General features: G+C 38.4%; 1 protein-coding gene across 1 annotated transcript in view; it reads right to left on the reverse strand.

Annotated features, from left to right (window-relative positions):
- Man1a2 (mannosidase alpha class 1A member 2) overlaps window positions 1–20533 on the reverse strand; it is a 123482-nt gene that overhangs the window by 67012 nt on the left and 35937 nt on the right. The window contains exon 6 of the mRNA XM_005357099.3: window positions 3798–3892. Coding sequence (XP_005357156.1) covers window positions 3798–3892 — 95 coding nt within the window. The remainder of the gene's footprint in view (window positions 1–3797; window positions 3893–20533) is intronic.

Here is a 20533-nt window from a genome sequence, read left to right on the forward strand (position 1 = left end):
CTTAGAAAGAACAATGCTGGAGATAACAAAATCTGGCCTCAAGTTCTATTACAAAGCCTTAGTAGCAAAACAGAATGGTACTGGTACAAAAACAGACCTGTAAACCTGTAGCATGAATACCCAGAGACAGACACTGGGGTTCCAGCTGAAGATCAGAGAAGCAGTCACTAGAGAGCTCTTTCCTCTATGAAATCTTCAGACTGAAGAGCTCGTTCCTGTTCCATCCAACTTTATATTCCTCTCTAGTACTGAGATTAAAGGCATGCACCACCACCGCTAAGCCTCTATGGCTAACTAGTGTGGCTGCTGGGATTAAAGGTGTGTGCCACCACTGCCCGGCTCTATGGCTAACTAGTGTGGCTGCTGGGATTAAAGGTGTGTGCCACCACTGCCTGGCCTGTATGGCTGACTGGTGTGGCTGTTCTGCAGTCTGGTCTTCAGGCAAGCTTTATTTATTAAAATACAAAAGAAATATCACTATATAAACCAAAAAAAAAAACAGAAGATCCAGAAACAAACCCACAGAGCTACAGCTGCCTGATTTTGACAAAGGTGTCAAAAGTATCAATTTGGGGAAGGATAACCTTGGTAACAATGGTACCAGGAAAACCTCTCCAAGCATGCAGAAGAATAAAATTAGATCCCTATCTCTCACTCTGTACCAAAGGAAAAAAAATCAATTCAAAATGAATCAAAGACCTTAACATAAACATGGAAGTATAGAATCACTAGAAGCAAACATAGGTAAAACACTTCAGGATATAAACAATGACTCCAATAGCATAGAATATAATTCTAAGAATTGACAAATGAGATTACATGAAATTAAAAGACTTCTTCATAGCAAAAGAAACAGTCACCAGAATGAACAGATAATCTACAGAATGAAAAAAAAAATTCTTCTCCAACTACACATCAGGCAGGGAATTTTAATAGCTAGAATACACAAAGAACTGTGAAAATTACATACTAAAGGAAAAAAATCATCAATAAATGTGATAATAATGAAGCCAATTTTCAAAAGCTCTCAAAAGAATGTTCAATAAATAACTGGGAAACGGATTTGGAATCCTTAGCAATCAGGGAAACATAAATTGAAACTACTTTGAGATTACATTGTACCTCAGTTAGAGTGGCTATCATATAGGGGGAAAAAGAAAGACAGACAGACAGACAGAGCGGTGAGTAGATGGGGAACTATCGGGAATGTAAACTGTACAGACACTGTGAAAATCAGTAGAGGTTTCTCAAAAAGCTAAAATAGGGCTGGGGAGATTAAAGTGCATGCCATGCAAGCATGAGGATCTGAGTTTGATGCCGGAACCCATGTGGAAAACCAAAACAACAACAATAACAAAAACCAGGCACAGTGGCAATGTTTGTAATGCCATGCTGGGTAGACAGGGATAGGTGAGGCTTACTGGCCAACCACTCCAGTATAAGCAAGCCCAAGCCAGAGAGAAATCCTGTCTGAATAGGGAATGACACTTTAAGCTAACATGGTCTGCACACTATGTGCACACATTTATACATACTTGCACTCTATCCCAAACACATACACACATTTTTTTAAAAGTAAAAAATAAACTACTATATGACCCAGTCATACCACTTTTGGGTTATATACTTGAAGAATTCTAAGTCAATATATATAGAGAGATACTTGCACATTCGTGTGTGTTGGGTGTTATTCACAAACTCCAAGCAATGGGACCAGCCTAGATATTCACAAACAGATGAATGGATAAAGAAAATCCAGTACACGTACACAGTGAAATTTTATTTAGCCATAGAGATAAATGAAACAAAATGATATCTATGGGGAATGAAAGGAACTAGAAATTATTATATTAAATAATTATATTTGTACCTACACATATGTATATGTGTGCAAACGCGTGTGTATAGATCTCGAAACTAGAAAGAGGATAGTGAGAGAAGAGAAAGATCTTAAGGAAAGAGAATAGAAAAGAGTGATAAAATAGATGAGATATGAAAACAGAAGTAGGACTATTAGGAGAAGGAAGTGGGAAGTCAATGAGAAAATGGGAAGAATGAACAGAAAATATGATACATAAAGGTATGTAAAGATGCCATAATAAAACCTATTTGGTAAATGCAATCTTAAATAATTAATTTTTAAAACAAAAAAAAAACTTCAAATGCTAGAAGAGAAATCCAGTTTTAAGACAGTAATTCACTAGATTATGGCCTATTCAAGATAGCCTACGACATACACAAAGCCTAAAGATCTGCCCACATCTCTATGTAACTTCAGAGGCAGATCTGCATCACAAGGCTGATGCTTTCCCCATGGTGACAATGTACACCTTTCCCGCCATGTGTATTCCATAACATCAATGAAGATGCATGCATATATGCACTACACACACACAATTTTTTTTTGTTTTCTTTAGTTTTGTTTTTTGAGACAGGGTTTCTCTGTGTAACAGTCCTAGTTGTCCTGAAACTAGCTCTTGTAGACCAGGCTGGCCTCAAACTCACAGAGATTCACCTGCCTCTGCATCCCAAGTGCTGGGATTAAAGGCGTGTGCCACCACCTCCTGGCTCAACACACAAATATTTTTTAAATGTAAAAAAGAAAACTTTAAATAAAAGCTCTAGATATTAACATTTGGAGACCACTGCTATGCCTCGTACTGTCACTGAAATATATATGGCAGTTTAAAAAATATTTTAACTGTTATTTTGCGATTAAAATGCATCAGGTGTAATTCATTTTAAAACACAGGTAATTGATAGGAGAGGGAGAAATGAACAGGTGTGGCCGCAATGCTTCTGTCTTTTACACTAAGCCGTACAATACCAAGTATAATCTCATTGAAAAGACAGTTGTGTAAGTGGGATGCCTATAGCAGCTGTTTAATAAAGATAGTGAGGTAAATAAAAACAGTAAAAATGAGCTTGAGCTCCAAACTGTACTCTATCAATTCAAAGGCACTTAGGGGATAAGAAGGAAAGAAACAGGAGAACGATCAGGAGTTACATAAATACTAACACACAGCAAAGGCAACAGCCAGCACATGAAGGCCAGTTCATGGGACAGGAGAAAATATTTGCAAACTTAGTTACAACAAGGGCTTACAATCTAGAGTGTCATATGCTCACACCTACAGAAAGAGAAATGCGCCCAACTTGTCCTAAGATACCTGGGTGCAAGAAAACCACCAGGCCCATTTTCCTGTGGTTTAGAAATGTAGACATGATGAATAACAAATACTACCTGGAGAAAACCTAAACAGCAATATTTCAGTCAGCATAAAGGATGCAAATACAAATTTAAAAAATTGACATCATCCAAACTTTTGTATGACTTACATAAAGTAATACAGAGAAAGCATTTTATCCATTTCCAAGTAAAATAGGTGATTATTTTAAGGATTCGTGCTCAGCCTTGAGCCTAGACACTATACTGGGAGCTCTTATCATTGTCCTTAGTATGGCGTCAACAACAGACAGTCCTGATTTCTAGGCTACTTTCCATCTTGCCTTAGAAGAATGGTATGCAGCATGTAAGAAGAAAAGGGGAGAAAAATACTTTGAATACAGTACTAAACAGAACTGGAGAAGAATATTCAAAACTGGAATGACCTGTCTCAAAGAAAAGGACACAGGTTAAAAATAAAAAAAGGTTTTGATTTTCAACTACATATACAGAGAAAAATAAACCTTGAAAAACATAGTGGAAGTAGATAACTGAAGATATCCATGAATAAAAATATCAAAGTTCAGTTAATTAATTTGGAGCATACATAATCAAATAAAGTAGAGTTTACCTTTTCAGATTGACCATTGCCCAGGGAATGCCAGTAGGTGTGTTAAAGGCAGGAAGGAGCTTCTCAGCCAACTGCACTGCTTTAGTCTTGAATATCTGAGATAAAAACATGAATAATCAAATTATAAGTTATAGGTAAATACTGCTTGTTGCCATCTCTGACAACAATGTACAAGTGACATGGAAGCCTTGCAGTAAGGGCTACATGTCACTCTTCCTGTACAGTATCTAGACTGGATATCTGTAAAGTAGATACTAAGGAAGGTTTGCCAGTATGCAAAATCCTCAATCCACAACATTGCAAAGAAAGGACATAGTTTTGGGGTTCATGTCATTTGTATTTTTACCTGCTCCCCCTCCAAAAAACATCTAAGAGAGGGCTGGGAAGAAGGATCAGCGGCTAAAGCATGTGACATCAAGAAATCAAGGTTAGTGTTCAAACCTCCAAAAACTCACATAAGTTCTGAGTGGACAGGGCAGTCCATCTTAAATCTAGAAACTGAAGCTGAAGACAGGGAATCTCCAGAGTGAGCTGTCTACCAAGCCATATCGGAGAGCTCTGGGTTTGACTGAAAATCCCTGCTTCTTTAAGGTAGACAAGCAATCCAGGATGAGTTCCCACCCTTAACCCTAGGCCACATATGTACTTGCACAGATGTGTACCTCCTAAACACACACACGAGCACACAAGAAAATTCAGGCTTCCACATGTACTCACACACATGTACACCCACACACATGTGCATACACACAAAAAAAATAGAGAAACAAAATCTAAGAGGAGACAACGAGGCTATGAAATCTTCATCAACATGCAAGCTTATTTCAGATATTTAACAACAACAGCAACAGAAAGCTGTAATATAGTTTGGATAGATGCCCCAGAGTTGCTGTAAATATGTTTCTATCTGATTTAGTTTTTTTGGGGAGGCAGTACATGTGTGTTTCTGGTTATGTAATATTAGGAAGCAAAATTTAAAAAGTAAAATTTGAAGACAATATAACTGGACATCTCAAAAACTTGAAGGCATCTAAAGAAGAAAAATATACAATATAATATAATCTTTATTTTGTGTTAAAACTGCAGTGCTAGTAAAATGTGAAACATAAATATGACTGCACTATTTCTAATAATATTTTCCATCAAAATAATATTTGTTTTGCTGAATTATACAAATAGTTCATTATTTTTCTTCTTTACTTTGTTAATTAACATGGCAAATTATATCAACTGTTTTGATCTTAAATCATCTTTGTTTTCTGGGTATAAACTTATATGTGGGACTTTTTTCCATATTCTTAACAACAACAGCTTGGCTGAGCTTTACTAATTTTTTGTTCAGTATTTTTTCTTATATGGTCACAGAGTCTACAAATCTGTAATGTTCTTTTTGCTTTGTTGTTTTGGCTTTGACATCAGTGTCTCTATGGCCTCAGAAGAATGGGAAGGCATTCCCTGTGGAGTGCAGAGTTTACAGGACCTCAGTCAATCATTAACACTCACACAAGACTTTCTTTCAGGACTTCTGAAGGACAATGGCCAAATTATGTAAACTGCCAAGGTGCTGCATATCAACAGATAATTGGATCAATATGCATAATTAAGTTTTTTATATACATACATGTAGAAAAGGAACAAAATTATGTCATTTTCAGGGAAATGAAAGGAATCATCTTCATATTAAGCAAACTAACCCAGACTCAGAAAAACAAATCTAGTCTGTTTTCATTTACATGTGGAATCCAGATTCAAACCAAAGCCATGAAAGTAGACTATCTGAGAAAAGGAAGGGAGCTACTCCTGGGAAGGTGGGCAGGAAACTACCGAGATGAGGGCAAAAAGATGCAAGGTAAGTATTAGTGTGATCGAAGTATATTACACACATGTCAAAAATGGCACAACGAAAGCTACTATTTTGTGCAATTAATGAACACTAACTAAAAATAAAGGAGGAGGAGAAGCAGAAAGCCCAAGAGAGAAATACTGCATGAGAAGCAGGCCAGTATACTCCACCTCCAACCTGGACAAACACTTCTATGAGGGCCTGAAAGGACCCCAGGGGCTAGCACCACTCCCACCATTTACAGCCTAAGGCAGAAAAATAGAAAGTCAGTAAATAAGTGACTTCTAAACTATTCATTTAAAAAGAACTGTATTAGACTGAATTTTCTTGCCTTCCATATCTGGTAAGACTAATCAATCAAACAATTTACCTTGGAATTAATACTAATGTTATATACAAGATTATTCATGGTTTTTGCTTTTTCAAGAATCAATTTTAACAGATCTTTTTCAGAGAACTTTTCCATTTTACCTTAAATCTTTGTTTACAAAATAATATTTGGCACATTCTACTATTATGTTTTTAATGTCTTGTGGGGGTCTCTGTAAACACTAGGGCAGCAGAATAATGATCGCTGAGACAAGAAGGAATGCAGTTCAACATGACTAGTTAGCTGGTGTTGGTTCACACTTCCAGAGTTTGACAACAGGCAGTTTATTGCAAGCATATTTAAGTACAGTACAATTTGAAAAAAAAGCTTCCTAGTGTAATACAATCCCCTCTGCACAAGGAGGCATACTTCTCAAAGTACATGCAGCTTCTTCCAAAAAGATGGGTTCTAGATAGGCTACATGTATTATCTTAAGGCCCTGGGGAGAATCTGGTCATCTGCGCTATTAGCCATCTATGGTCCTGGTTGGGGGAGCTTACGGGAGCCCCTGGTTATACAGATAATGCAAAGGTCACTTAGACTATTTGTCATTTCTTATCCTGCTTACAGATAATACAGATCACCAGGCTATTGACCACCCCCATTCCCAACTTTCTTGGTGAAAAACAGGTTATACTTTATACTTCTCTTTATTAAATAGACAATCCTAATTGCTTAATAATCCTGCTTTCCCCTTGAGCCCAAGGACCTTTGTACTCTCAACAATGTCTATAATGTCTGGGATGATAGCCTAATCATGAAAATAGCATTCATTCCAGATTTGGTAAGCCATCTTTTATTACTTCCTTTTGTATATATACGAAAGCTTTTAATATATATATATATATATATATATATATATATATATACATACATACATACACATATATACATATATGTATATATTCAATTTTATTGGTACTTTCCAAGAGCCAACTTTATAAAGCTTTCAATTTCCCTTGCAATTCTTTATTTGATGTGTTTATTAGTTCAAGAGGTTGAACTTTGCAGTTCAGCCTCCAGAAGTACTGGGATTATAGTGAGTCACCAGGTACCAAGAGCTCTTTTAATTTTTTTCATAATTTGATTAAAACTTGCCTTGTAGTCCAGGATATAAACATCCTGTGTACTAGAAAAGACTACGTATTCTGTAGTTGCTGAGTGTTCTATAAACATCAATTCACTTAACAGAGTTGTTACTGTCGCTAAGGACTTGGACATCATTACTAATTTTCTGTCTCTCTGTCTTTGTCACAGAGTATCCTTCATCTCGGGGGAATTTTTATTGTGAAATCTACTTTCTTAATTAAGCATGCATTTTAGGTTTGCTATTTGTACCCTATACCTTCTCCCATCCATTTATGTTCAAGCTCTCTGTACAAATTATGGCTTACAGACAGTGAACAGTGAACTCCTGCTTTTGTCCCTGATGATGAACATGCAACCCAGGATGTCAAACATGCCAAGCACATGCTCTACAGCTGAGCTATACACTCTACTCTTTTTGTTTTCTGTCTATCACCTCCAGACTTTCGAGGGGTCCCTCTAGGCCTTCCTGATTGCTGTTTTTTCTTTTTTCACTTAAATGATTTTTTTTTCTGACAATCATTTAGAGGCACACATCTCTTGATTATTTTTAAATTTTCTTAGGGTAAAATCCTTAACTTTTCAGACTATCAGTTATATTGCACAAGTTCCTATAAAATGTAAAAGCTTCCAATTATGTAGGTCATTTTCTCAATCACTCTATCTTATTTCATAACTGATATGCATTACAGTTAAATACTGCAATAAAATATTCTGAATTGGTTTTATTGTTTGTTTGAAGTAAATGCATCATTTTAAAGTATTAGATGAAAAATAATCTCATGGTTTCAATTATTTATAGTTTTCCATAGTGTCATTTTTCACTCAGGGCTTCCAAATTTTTCTTTCTATATCTGGTGTCTAGACAGATGACTAAGTGAACTTAGTCATGATGCCCTAGTTAAGGTTTCTGTCAGCTTGACACAGTCGGGTCATTTGGGAAGTGGGAGCCTTGAGAAAATGTCTCCATCAGATTAGCCTATAAGCAAGACTGTTATGGGTTCCTTGATTAATGACTAAGGTGAGAGGGCCCAGCCTACTATGGGTGGTTCTGTGACATATAAGAGGGTAGCTGAGCAAGACACAGAGAGCAAACCAGTAAGGAAGCACTCTTCCTCTATGGCCTCTCCTTCAATTTCTGCTTCTGAGTTCCTGCCCTGATTTCCCTTCCTGATAGACAACTAACTGTAAGCTGAAATAAATCCTTTCCTCCCCAAGTTGCTTTTAGTCATAGTGTTGTATCACAGCAACATAAACCCTAACTAAGATACACATGAAGAAAACATGTTTTCAATTTCAGGTCTGCCACCAAAACAAAACAATATGGCTGTTGTTTTTGAACAACCACCATTCAAAGTACATGTACATCGGACCTTTTAACATTAGCACTTGCCTTTTTTTCTCCTTTCCAATTTTATTATCTTTCTTTATGCTAAATAATTTAATTTGCTCTATCTTCAAGTCTAGTGATGTTATTTTCAATAACAGGTATAAACAGTAAAAAAAAAATTAATTACCACATACTTCATTTCTAGACTTTTCAAAGTTGTTCTTTATCTGACCTAATTTTTACTAAGATTTTCATCTATACAATAACTTCAAGAATATTTTTGATGTCACTGAGCAAAGCCATAAAAAGAAAATACTATAAAACCAAAAGAGACAGAGACAGGAGGGGAAGGGGAGGGGACGAGAGGGGAGGGAAGGGAGGGGAGGGGAGGAGAGGAGAGACAGATAACATTTTCCGTTGTTTCCTCAGGCATTAGTGATCGGAACTGAAGCCTGGTCACTGTAAACTGCATTGAGACTTTCAATACAGTTCTATCCTCTGAGGAATGCTTTCTGAAGCACGTAACTAAGCTCAAAATCCAACCATCTTTCCTTATAGCAGACAGGAGCTGGAGCAGGCATGTTTAAGATCAAGAGCAACATCTAGGAAGTTTGATGTGTGTTCCACACATGCCTACTTTTAGGAGTCAGCCAAACAAGTACAGCATCTGGAACTTTTCCTCTAAGTCACTCTCCTCTGATAAATTTTACCTGTAAATTTCTCCCTGCTACAAATAGCTACAAACTCAGTCTTCTCAGCCATCAAATCCATAAGCAGGAACATAATCAACTATACACTGGTACTACCACTAAACTTCCAAGCATCCAAGACTGTGTACAGACGCATAATGACCTAACACAATGAAAAGGAAAATAATAAAGAATATATTTAAAGATATTATATCAGTGTACTACTTTTTGTGGGGGAGGGTCAACTTAATGATAGTTAAGATCTTCTATGAAGAGGAAACCTCAGAAAAAAAAACCTACATCAGACTGTCTTATAGGCAAGTCTGTGGGACGTATTCTTAATTAATGATTGGCGTAGAAGGATCTCGCCCATGCAGGGCAATGTCACCCCTGGGCAAGGGGGCCTGAAACATATAAGGAAGGTAGCTGAGTAACCTAGAAGGAGCAAGTCAGTGCCCCTCCACAGACTCCGCTTCAGATCCTGCCCCAAGTTCCTGCTCTGACTTCCCCTCCTGATGAGCAGGAAGTAAAATAAACCTCTCCTCATCAAGGTGCTTTTGGCTGTGGTGACTACCACAGCAGCAAAGGTGAACTAGCACAGTCGGCAAAGCTTGTAGAATAGTCTGCCCAATTACCAGGACGTTTGTAGGCAACAACAAAGTCAAATTTTCAATAGAAATTGTAGCAATTTTTGGAGCAAGATCACTTTTTCCAAAATAACTTGATATTTAAACCAGAAACCATTAATGCTTACATTTCTTTTTCTTTATTTATGACTTTACTTAACAGTGCTTTAGGTTTAAAAGCTATCCATTTGTCCTAGAAAATAGCCCTGAGAACTGACCTAGTATATTTATATTTTGGTAAAAACAGATTTTATTGCTGCTATTTCTTTTGTTTTTATTATCTGTGAGTGTGTATTAAACTCCATCTAACAATTTCTCTATTTTATCTGACAGATACCAGGTACCATTGCCCATATAAATTATACTTTCTAGCTAGAAAGGTACTTTGGTATCGTGAATAAATGGAGAGACCACCTTGTTAAAGAAAAGCCATATATCTGTATCAAATAAACATAAGATAAATCATCAAAAGTTTTTAACGTGTGAATATTTAATAGAAATGGCATTTTTCTGAGAAGAATAATGTTTCACATTTATGATAGTAACAAATCAGCGGGAAAAAGCAACACAGAACAACATGTAATCTTCATATGTCTTCCCACACCAGAAAATGGGTACAGGTAAAACATTCCTTATTCTAGCTATACTTCTAACACAACAAAAGCACTTTGCTACATTATAAATTATCGTCAATTCTGGTTTGAATGAAAGGAACCTACTTCCTATTTATCCAGCATCAGGTAATAACAAATTCAAACTATTTTTCTAAAATGCATTTGTTTTTAGCACATCTCAGACTTACTGCTTGAGTCACAAAAAGGGTATGGTCATACCTTCAAAATCAAATAATTACAAATACACTAACTCAGTTCTACTGAAGGAAAAAGTCGGGAAAGAAAAGCATGTCTACCCTTGAGTGGAGAGTTTCTTAACAATTCATTTGTTATTTAGTTAAAACTAAGTAAAATTCTTCACTACCCTCACAAATGGCTAGTCAATATTACCACAAATTGCTAGTCAGCGTTACCAAGCTTGATAAGGCACACAGAGAAAATGAAACAAACGCACGCCCTGTGCACAGCTGTGAAGTGCTTCCAGGAACAACTACATAGTAATAGCCTGATCTGATGAAGGGCCTTCATATGCTGACACACTAGTGGTGAAGGGCAAAAGTCAGGCCTGGATGGAGGAAGTCGGTCACAGGGCACCCGTACTTGGCTGTCCTACTTTGCCCTGGCTCAGTCCTGCACTCCTTTCCACAGCTTCCTTCTCTAGTCTGCCACGCCCTTCCTGCTGAGATGGACTAAAATTTCCACAAGCATTAACTAAAGGAAACCCTCTCTTTGCTTCAACTCTTCTGCTGAGAGCCTACTACAGAAGAGTCAAGGCTGAAACTTCCTTTTCATATGTTGTCTCAAATTAATTCTGGCTCTCATTGCTACTGAGATGAAAACTAAACCAATCACATCAAACGCACAGAAAATATTACTTCCAGATAAATAATAATAACCTGGGGGGGGGATCTGAACTCAAAGTCTTCAAACAGTCCTGTGTTCTTCCTCACACTGATACCTCTTATCAGGATATGTAGTAATAGGAGCAGCGGGGCTGCGTCCCCAGCACCCCAGCCGCTTGGCTAGCTTATGCGCCGAAATAACAACACACAAATTGTATTCATTTAAACACTGCTTGGCCCTTTAGCTCTAGCCCTTACTGGCTAATTCTGATATCCCGATCAACCCATCTCTAATAATCTGTGAGCACCAGTCTTACTGGGAAGATTCTAGCCTACGTCCATCCTGGGTCAGAGCTTCATCGCCTGTGTCTGCCTGGGAGAGAGGAGGATGGCGTCTCTGAGCTCAGTTCCTCTTCCTCCCAGCATTCTGTTCTGTTTACTCCTCCCACCTATGTTTTAACCTATCAGGGCAAGCAGGTTCTTTATTTAATTAACCAATGACCTTCCTCCATCAAGGATACCCTGTAGACAAGTCTGTAGGGCATTTTCCTGGTTGCCAATTGGTGAAGAAGGAACCAGCCTCTATGGGTGGTGTCACCCCTAGGCAAGTGTTAGTAGGTGACAGAAGAAAGCAGGCTAAGCAAGCCATGAAAAGCAAGTCAGTAAAGAGTGTTCCTCCATGAACTTCTACTTCAGTTCGGTCTTGAGTTTTTGCCCTGGATTCCCTTTAGGTGTCCTAAAACTGTAAACTAAAACAAGCTCTTTCCTCCTCAAGTTGCTCTTAGTCATCACGTTCTTTATCAAAGCAACAGAAAACTAGCTAGAACAGCAGGGCCATCACTATACGTAAGATTATAACTAGTGGTGCACGCCTTTAATCCCAGCACTAGGGAGACAGAGGCAGGTGGATCTCTGTGAATTCGAGGCCAGCCTGGTCTACAAGAGCTAGCTAATTTCAGGACAGGCTCCAAAGCTACAGAGAAACTCTTGTCTACAAAAAAAAAACAAAAAAACCACTGTAACTAGAACATCAGAATATCAGGGACATTGCTATACATAATATTATAATGGGGAGTAAATGTCATTATTCATTTTTCCAAACCCACAGAATGTACCACACAGTTTGAGTCACACTGTAAACTGCTTATTATATGACTATCTGACAATGTAAACTCATCAACTGTAACAAATAAACCATCATGGAAGACAGCAGTAAGGGAGAAGGTTAGGGTCAGGAGATATATGAGAAATCCTTGTACTTTCCCCTCATCTTTGCATGAAAGGACTCTTTAAACTACTCTTGAAAAAAAATCTTATTTTTAGGTGGGATAAAAAAAAATAATTAGTACAAGAGAACCAATACTAGATAGTATAATCTGTGTAGGAATGAAATACAGAGAGAAAGAAGTAAAGGCAGAATAAAATAGTAATTAGGAAGTTTTCAAAGTGGTTAAAGATACATCTGAGATTCAGAAGGCACCAAACAAGATAATAAAATCCTACACTACCCCTAAGAGAAAGTAAAGCAATTCAAATTCTTCATACAAAACGAAACATTAATAGAAAAATCCTAATGGTAGCTAAAGAGAAAAACACCATATACAGGAAGATAAAGACTAAAGCAGCTTTCTCATCATAATCCAGCCTTCATAAGATGATTCAGTGCTATCCTTAAAGTACTAAATCAGTGGTTCTGAACGTCCCTAACACTTTCTGCAGCCCTCTAATATAGTTCTTCATGTTGTGATGACCCTCAACCACAAATTATTTCATGGCTACTTCATAACTGTAATTTTGCTAATGTTATTAATTGTAACATAAATATCAGATATGCAACTCCTGTGAAAGGGTCATTCAGCCCCCAAAGGGGTCACCAACCAAGGTTGAGAAGTACTGTGCTAAGGAGAACTGCATAAACCTAAATTTTATGCCCAAAGAAAATCTACTAAAAATAAGGAGGGAAGGACACTTGTAAAATATTATTTTAACTAGGCAAATATGTGTTACATTTGTTTATTCAGCAGAATATTACTTTAACTGTGTAAATGTTTATGCTGCATTTGTAAAGACGTGTGTTTAACTATGTAAAGATGTGTTGCATCTGTTTTACCTTGCCTGCCTAACACACCTGATTGGTCTAAATAAAGAGTTGAACAGCTAATAGCCAGACAGAAAAGGATAGGCATGGAGCTGCCAGTCAGACAGAGAAGCAGTGAAAGTAAGACATAAAGAAGTAAAAAAGGTAATAAGCCCAAGGCAAAAGAGAAATGGAATAATTTATGGTAAAGGAGGAAACCAGCAACAAGCCTAATCTAAGCCGAGCATTCAAAATTAACAGTAAGTCTGAAACATGATTTGGGAGCTGGTTGGGGCCCAGAAGAAAAAGTCTGGTATATTCTGGCACCCCAAATAGGCCTATATTTCCACATAGGGCCCGAGAAAGCAGAGAGGGAAAAGGAGATAAGGAGAGGGAAAAAAAAAAGCCAGTACTTTAAGTAGAAATAGTGGGCTGGGTAGGGAGACCTGCAGTACCAGCATTCCATAGCTGGAGAGTTGAATGCAGCTCTGGTCCCACTAGGCCCGTGAACTTTAGGCTTAGCTCTTGCAGACCTGGGAAATGGGTGGAGCCAGTCACCAAAGCAACCTTAGCAGTTTGTTTTGCACAAACAGACAAAAAAAGCTAGAGATACACTGTAAAGCAGGTTCAGAAGGAATAAACCTCTAAACAGGTTACAGCGTGTTTAAAAATGTGTGTAGGCTTAAGAAAAGAAAATGAATATAGACAGTCATAGAAAAATAGTTTAATAATAAAGCCTTTAAAAAGAGAAGTAAAATATAATTTAAAAAAGAATAAACTATGTAGAGATGGGAAATACACAGGGAGTCTGGATCCTGTATGTTAAGAGTGTTGTCTGAATTTTTCTGATTGCTGATGGGCTAACAATAGCTGCAGAGAGAAATGGTACTATAACAGGAACTGCTGAATTAAACCAGCATAAATAATTTAAGAATGCCTTAGCTTTAATATGGAAGTCAAAAAATGTATTGCTTTGGAAATGAGGTTATGCTTTTGAAAGACTGTGGATTCATTCAAGGTTATGAGAACTACTGAGAACTCAAGAACAATGGCAATGGGTTTTTGATCCTACTGCACGTACTGGCTTTGTGGGAGCCTAGGAAGTTGGGTTACTAGACCTGGATAGAGGTAGGTGGTCCTTGGACTCCCCACAGGTCAGGGAACCCTGATTGCTCTTTGGGTTGATGAGGGAAGGGGACTTGATCGGGGGAGGGGGAGGGAAATGGGAGGCGGTGACGGGGAGGAGGCAGAAATCTTTAATAAATAAATTTTAAAAAAAACAACAGTGATCAGATTTTATTGGGGAAGACCCCCTGAAAATCTTGGCTACAGACATAAAGAAATAAACCTGAAATAACTACAAGACAGGGGACCTGCTCAAACATAAAACAAAAAATTCTTTGGCTGGCTTGTACACAGTCCATACTTCTGTTAATGCAGATACGTATGTTACCTTTCAAAGTCTCTGTGCAAGGGGACCAGGTACAATGAAAATAAGTGGCGCAGGTAATCCAGCCTCTCAGAATGCCTCGGTTGCAGTTTCCTCAGAGTTCTGCATCCAGAACAGCTTCAAGGCTGCTGGCTGAGGTGGTCCAGCCTCACAGACTATTCTAACTAGGACTACAAAGAGGCCTTGTACTTTCCCATTGCACAGAGATTAGACAACAAATGTTACAACTGATTTTCCCAGGACTTGACCATTGTTTCAATTTTCTCAGGGTCCCTGAAAATGCCTTAAACATCAGGAAGCAGTCCAGAGAACACAGCATCCACATTCCCAAGAGGTGGAGTGGGTGGTTTTTGGTCATTTGGTAGGTTATGAATGTTTGCCATTGTTTAAGAGGAATATAGAAATATAAGATAAAAAGCCAACTACTGACCTCAAATATTTTACATTAGTATGGATTTTGGTATAGTGATACAAATCTAAAGTTATTTTTGTTATGCTGAATGTATGTTTCTACTTTTGTTTAGGTATTGTGCTTAGGCAGCTTATTTAAAAATGTAATGTATAACTAAGAAATGCACGTTAGAACTTAGTTATCTATAATAATCAAACCTCTAGTCTTATTAGGTATGTTTTCAAGGTTAAACATGTATTTAGATAGTCTTCAAACACTTCAAAGACGTACAGAATATGGCATTTAAAATGTTTAATAACCTAAAGCTTTTCATGACAGTGAGACATGACTGCACCTGGCAACACCAACTTACTTCAGAGAAGATGATGAATATCAAAGAAACTCCATATGGAGTTTGCTTTCATTATGGCAAAGCTAGCCATTTAAGCAAAAAAAAAACAAAACAAAACAAAACAAAACAAAACAAAACAAACCTCTCCTTGTCTCAACTGTGGACAGTATGCTGTGCAAACTGGACAAATAGGATACGATGGAAAAAGACTGTCGAATTTTGCCAAGTTAAGGTGGGATAGTCCTTCAAAATTCCTGCTTCATAGAAACTAGGCCTATAGGTCCAAGATGGAGGCCCCAATGTTGCAAAGGAACTTTGGGTGACTGTCCAGGCAGCCAAATGTTTGTCATTTCTATAAGTTTGGAAGTGGCTTGTACTTCACTTCCTGGTTACTCAGATAATATTATATCCTTCCTGGGTCTTTGGAGTTCAAGACTAGACAGTTATAATGTTCCTTAGTTATGATAGAAGGTATATTAGGTACAAAACTTTGGACTCACCAAAATACAATAAATAATGGAATATTTTCTCTGAATTTGCCAAATACAAATGGACTGAATATTGTGACTATAATCCTTACTTGATAATTGTTCTTATTGTATATAGCTTTACTATGTTAAAGGTAAAAACCCTTCTTTTTCATTTAGAGAAAGGAAAAAATGTGAAATATTATTTTAACCAGGTAAAGATGTGTTACATTTGTTTATGCTGCAGAATACTACTTTAACTGTGTAAAAGTGTGTTACTTTTACTAATGCTACATTTGTTTAACAGTGTAAGGATGTGTGTTTAGCTATGTAAAGATATGTTGCATATGTTTCACTCTGCCTACCTAAGGTACCTGATTAGTCTAATAAAGAGCTGAATAGTTAATAGCTAGGCAGAGAAAGGATAGGCAGAGGTGGAGGCAGAAAGAATAAATAGGAGAAATCTAGACTAAAAAAGAAAGGAGAAAGGAGAGAACAAGAGAGATGAATGGGGTCAGAAGTCAGAGAGCCACCAGACAGACAGATATAGAGAAGCAGTGAAAATAAGATATGCAGAAAATGTAATAAGACCAAGGCAAAAGGTAGATAAAGATAAACAAGTTAATGTTTTTCTATTTTTTTAAGATTTATGTATTATAGATACAGTGTTCTGCCTGCATATAAGCCTGCAGGCCAGAGGAAGGCACCAGATGTCATTAGGGGTGGTTGTGGGCCACCATGTGGTTACTGGAAATTGAACTCAGGACCTCTGGAAGAGTAGCCAGTGTTCTTAACCTCTGAGCTATCTCTCCAGCACCCGAACAGGTTATTTAAGGTAAAAGAGCTAGCCAGAAATGAGCCTGGCCCCCATGGCAGCACCTCAGATCAACAAATCCCCTCTCAGCACACATCCCCCCAACATGGCCATAGGAGGCAGTCCAGAATCTGGGCATTCTTGTGGCTTTTGGTGGCAACGTGGGCCACAGACATCAGCACAGACTGTCCACCTGCAGTAGGGCCTTGGCAGCAGCCCAGCCTGGATGTACCCTGGATAGCAAGTAGGCCTCCCACCTCAGCCCCTTCATCACCGCCTTCTCCTATTTTATCTGTGTCTGTCCACAGGAAATGAGCCATTCTGCCTCTCTCTCCCATACCACACCATACACTGGCTCACCACAGTGGCACCTGACAGTCTGGAGCTACAAGGCACAGGGCTGGCCTGTAGTTTTTCCTCTCCAACCCAAAGCAAGTCACTTTGGGCAGGTGTGAGTGTTTATCAGGGTTTTTCTTTTAGGCCACCAACCAGCTCCCAAATGATGACAACCTGGACCAAGCTGCTACTGTTGCTGACCATGTCTGAGCCTGTGGTCCTGGTGCAGCTGGGGTCTGTGTTGATGTCCACTGCCATCTTATCACAGGGACCCATTCAAACCATGTGTTGAAATATGATGGCTATGCTGAGCTGGTCCTGACCCTCACTGGCTCAGAGAGGGCTTATCCTGCCCTCGCCCTCATAGGAGAACTAGTCCCTGCACTTGGAATAGCTGGCTCCACCCTTCACCTGAGGGGGTGGTCCCAGCAGCCTAATATCTCAACTACCTACTCAACTACCACCCAGGCACACATCGAGGGTTTTTTTGAGTTGACAACTCTCAACATTATCCCGTCTAGGACGGGCTGGAGCACATGAAGGGATTGGCCTTGCGGAATCATAGGCGCAGGAGCTCTAAGATTTGGGGCAATAGTATGATATCTGAGAGGAGATTTGGTGAGGGTCCAGCATTGACGGTATACCAGAAGTCAGAGGCCTTGAACTTGACTGACAATACTCGACGCAGTGAACATTGGCAAGTGAAGCTGTTTGGACAAGAGTCTACTGCATGATACGAAGCAGCTCCCAGTGCCACTAAAACAAATGAAGAAGTCATGGAGAGGAGGAAAAGATAAAGGAGCAAAGTGGTTTTTCTTGTTTTTTGTTTGCTTGCTGTGTTTTTGCTTTTTTGTTTTTTTAACTATATTCTTATTTGTATTTTTATTATATTTTTATTATTTCTTTTAAAATTTTTCTGGTGAGGAGGCCACTACAGGGGTGAATGATGGATACAGAGGAACTGGGAAAAGGATCAATAAAAATTATGTTTAAAACATAAAATAAAATAAAAAATAAGGAAGAAATAAAGACCAAGATTAACAAAAACAGAAGAATTCACTAGTAGCAGATTGACTTTTAAAATGCTCTAGGAGGCTCATTACACAAAAGGATAAAATACAAAATCAATAAACAAAAATAAAGACTAACAAAACTCACTAAAATTTAGGTCAATAGAAAGTGTCTCCCTTTACACTGAATAGCTCTATAATGTAGCTGACATCGAAAGTAAAAAATTATAGCAACATATTATGGATTTTAGCATAAGACTTAAAAGACCTAACAAAAAAGAAAGAAAAGAATTGAGAGGATAACATTACAAAGTTCTCCCATACGATTCAGTTAGGTCTAGAGCCAGGCACTAGAAGAGAATAAATAAAACACTTGTGTAAGAACAAGGAGCAGCTATTTCCAAAATGCCCCCAACAAAGCCCTTAAGCTAGGCTAGATGACAGCACACACCTGCGTGTCCAGCCACTCAAAAGGCTAAGGCAAGAGATGGAAACTTAAGTCTCCTAAGCAACTTTGTGAGACTTGTCCCAACATTTTTAAAGGAGCTGGTGTATGCGTTTGGAAAGATGGCCGAGCCATTAAGAGTACTTATTGCTCTGGCAGAGGACCTGGGCTCCATTCGCATCACCCACATAATGGCTAACAATCAGAGTAACTCCAGTTCTACAAGACCTAATACCTTCTTCTTACTTCCTTGGTACCAGGCATGTAGGTACATGGTTCATACACATACATACATGCAGGCAAAACATAAATAAATCTGAAAGGGGTGTATAGCTCATAGGTAAACTGTCTCGCACAAGAGGCCTTGGATGTAGTCTCTAATACAGCATTAAATACATAAACACACACAAACACACAGTACAAATGATAAGTCAATTATGGAGATAAAATATTACAAAAATGTATTTAAAAGTGGGCATAGTTTTAAAAATTATTTTTAAAATATACTAAAAAAGAAATACAAAACTTGGTGGAATATATAGGAAATCTTAAGGTTTATAAGAAAGGCAGTAAAGGGCTGCAGAGATGGAATGCATTGTTCTTCCACAGACCCCAGTTCAATTCCCACGTCAGGTGGCTCATGCTGGCCTGTAACTCCAGCTCCAGGAAATCCAACTCTATGGCTTACATGGGCACCAGCATATGTGCACATACCCACACACAAACACACAAATACACAAAAATGATTTTATTAAGTCTAAGAAAACAAGGCACTATGGATATATATTTCCCTGTGTCTAGAAGCTACCATGGAAACAAGCTGTGGCTTGTGGCTCAGTCTATACTGTCTCTTTACTTTACTGGGTCAATGCTAAAGAAAGATGTAGCTAAGCAAGCTCTGCTGCAAACACATAGGGGCTTTTCTTGGTTGTATATATAAGTATAGATGAAAGCAATCATGGAGAAAATCCCAAAATGTAGTCCTATGCTACAGAATCTTAGCTACTATAATCAATAAGCCAAGTATCGCAAAAAGTAGTCACTCCTTCAGGGAAGACCTCAAAACTCCACACATAAGCCATGATTTCTCGTCCAGTTCCCAATGGACACTCACACTCCCAAAGGATCCTTAAAGCTCTATCCACCAGTTGTGGGCGCCTTCCCCACATTCCACTACGTTTCCCATTCTTTCTTTTTCTCTCTCATGCCTTCAGAGACAGTTATCACAGATTTGCATGTAGGACAAGAGACAGCCTCTTCCTCTTGAATTAGTTCACGTGCCCAGGCTGTTCTCTTCCTACATACAGTCTTCTCAACTTCCTTGTTCTTTGTTGGAAAAGGTTTAAGCATGAAAAATGGAATGTGCTGTGCTGTTTCTTCATTTTGCTTCTGCCTGGCCTTTATCCCAAGGCCCTATGTCCAGCAAAGGGAGAGGAAAGGAACTCTTTCTATAGAATAAGTGAGGGTGGGTAGTTAGATCCAGAATCAGCTGTTGTCCCACTTACTGCCCTCAGCATTCTCTCTGGTTATTTCTGCCCTGCCCTTCACCCTGAAACAGACTGGGAACAGTTCCATAGGAAAGGACAAAATAGAAAAACAGTGATTTAAATGTTATCAAGTAGAACTTACAAAACTCTGTATTATAGTTACCACTTCATTTTAGACCATGACTTTGGCACAGGGCTTCAAGAGTGGTGTGAGTGTGGTCACTATGGCCTATGGATCTCTTGGTCTACAGTTCTAGCTTTCCCTTTTGACTACCAGAGGGGGGCTAGTATTTAGTGCTTTCTCTCTGAGCCCTGGAACAAAGCCAGGCTCTAGATCTAGACTTCCATTTTAATCTTGCAAAGAATTTTTCACTCAGAGTTAGAAAGTTTGGAGTTTACAGCTCACGCTTTTAGTCCCCTAAGATCACCACACATGCTTTAGTCTTCTGCACTGAGTCTACAATCTTTGCTACTCAACTCTAGCCTCTGATTCAGCCTACCGCCAAC

The sequence above is a fragment of the Microtus ochrogaster genome, chromosome 21 (assembly GCF_000317375.1).
Source record: "Microtus ochrogaster isolate Prairie Vole_2 chromosome 21, MicOch1.0, whole genome shotgun sequence".
Classification (NCBI taxonomy): Eukaryota; Metazoa; Chordata; class Mammalia; order Rodentia; family Cricetidae; genus Microtus; species Microtus ochrogaster.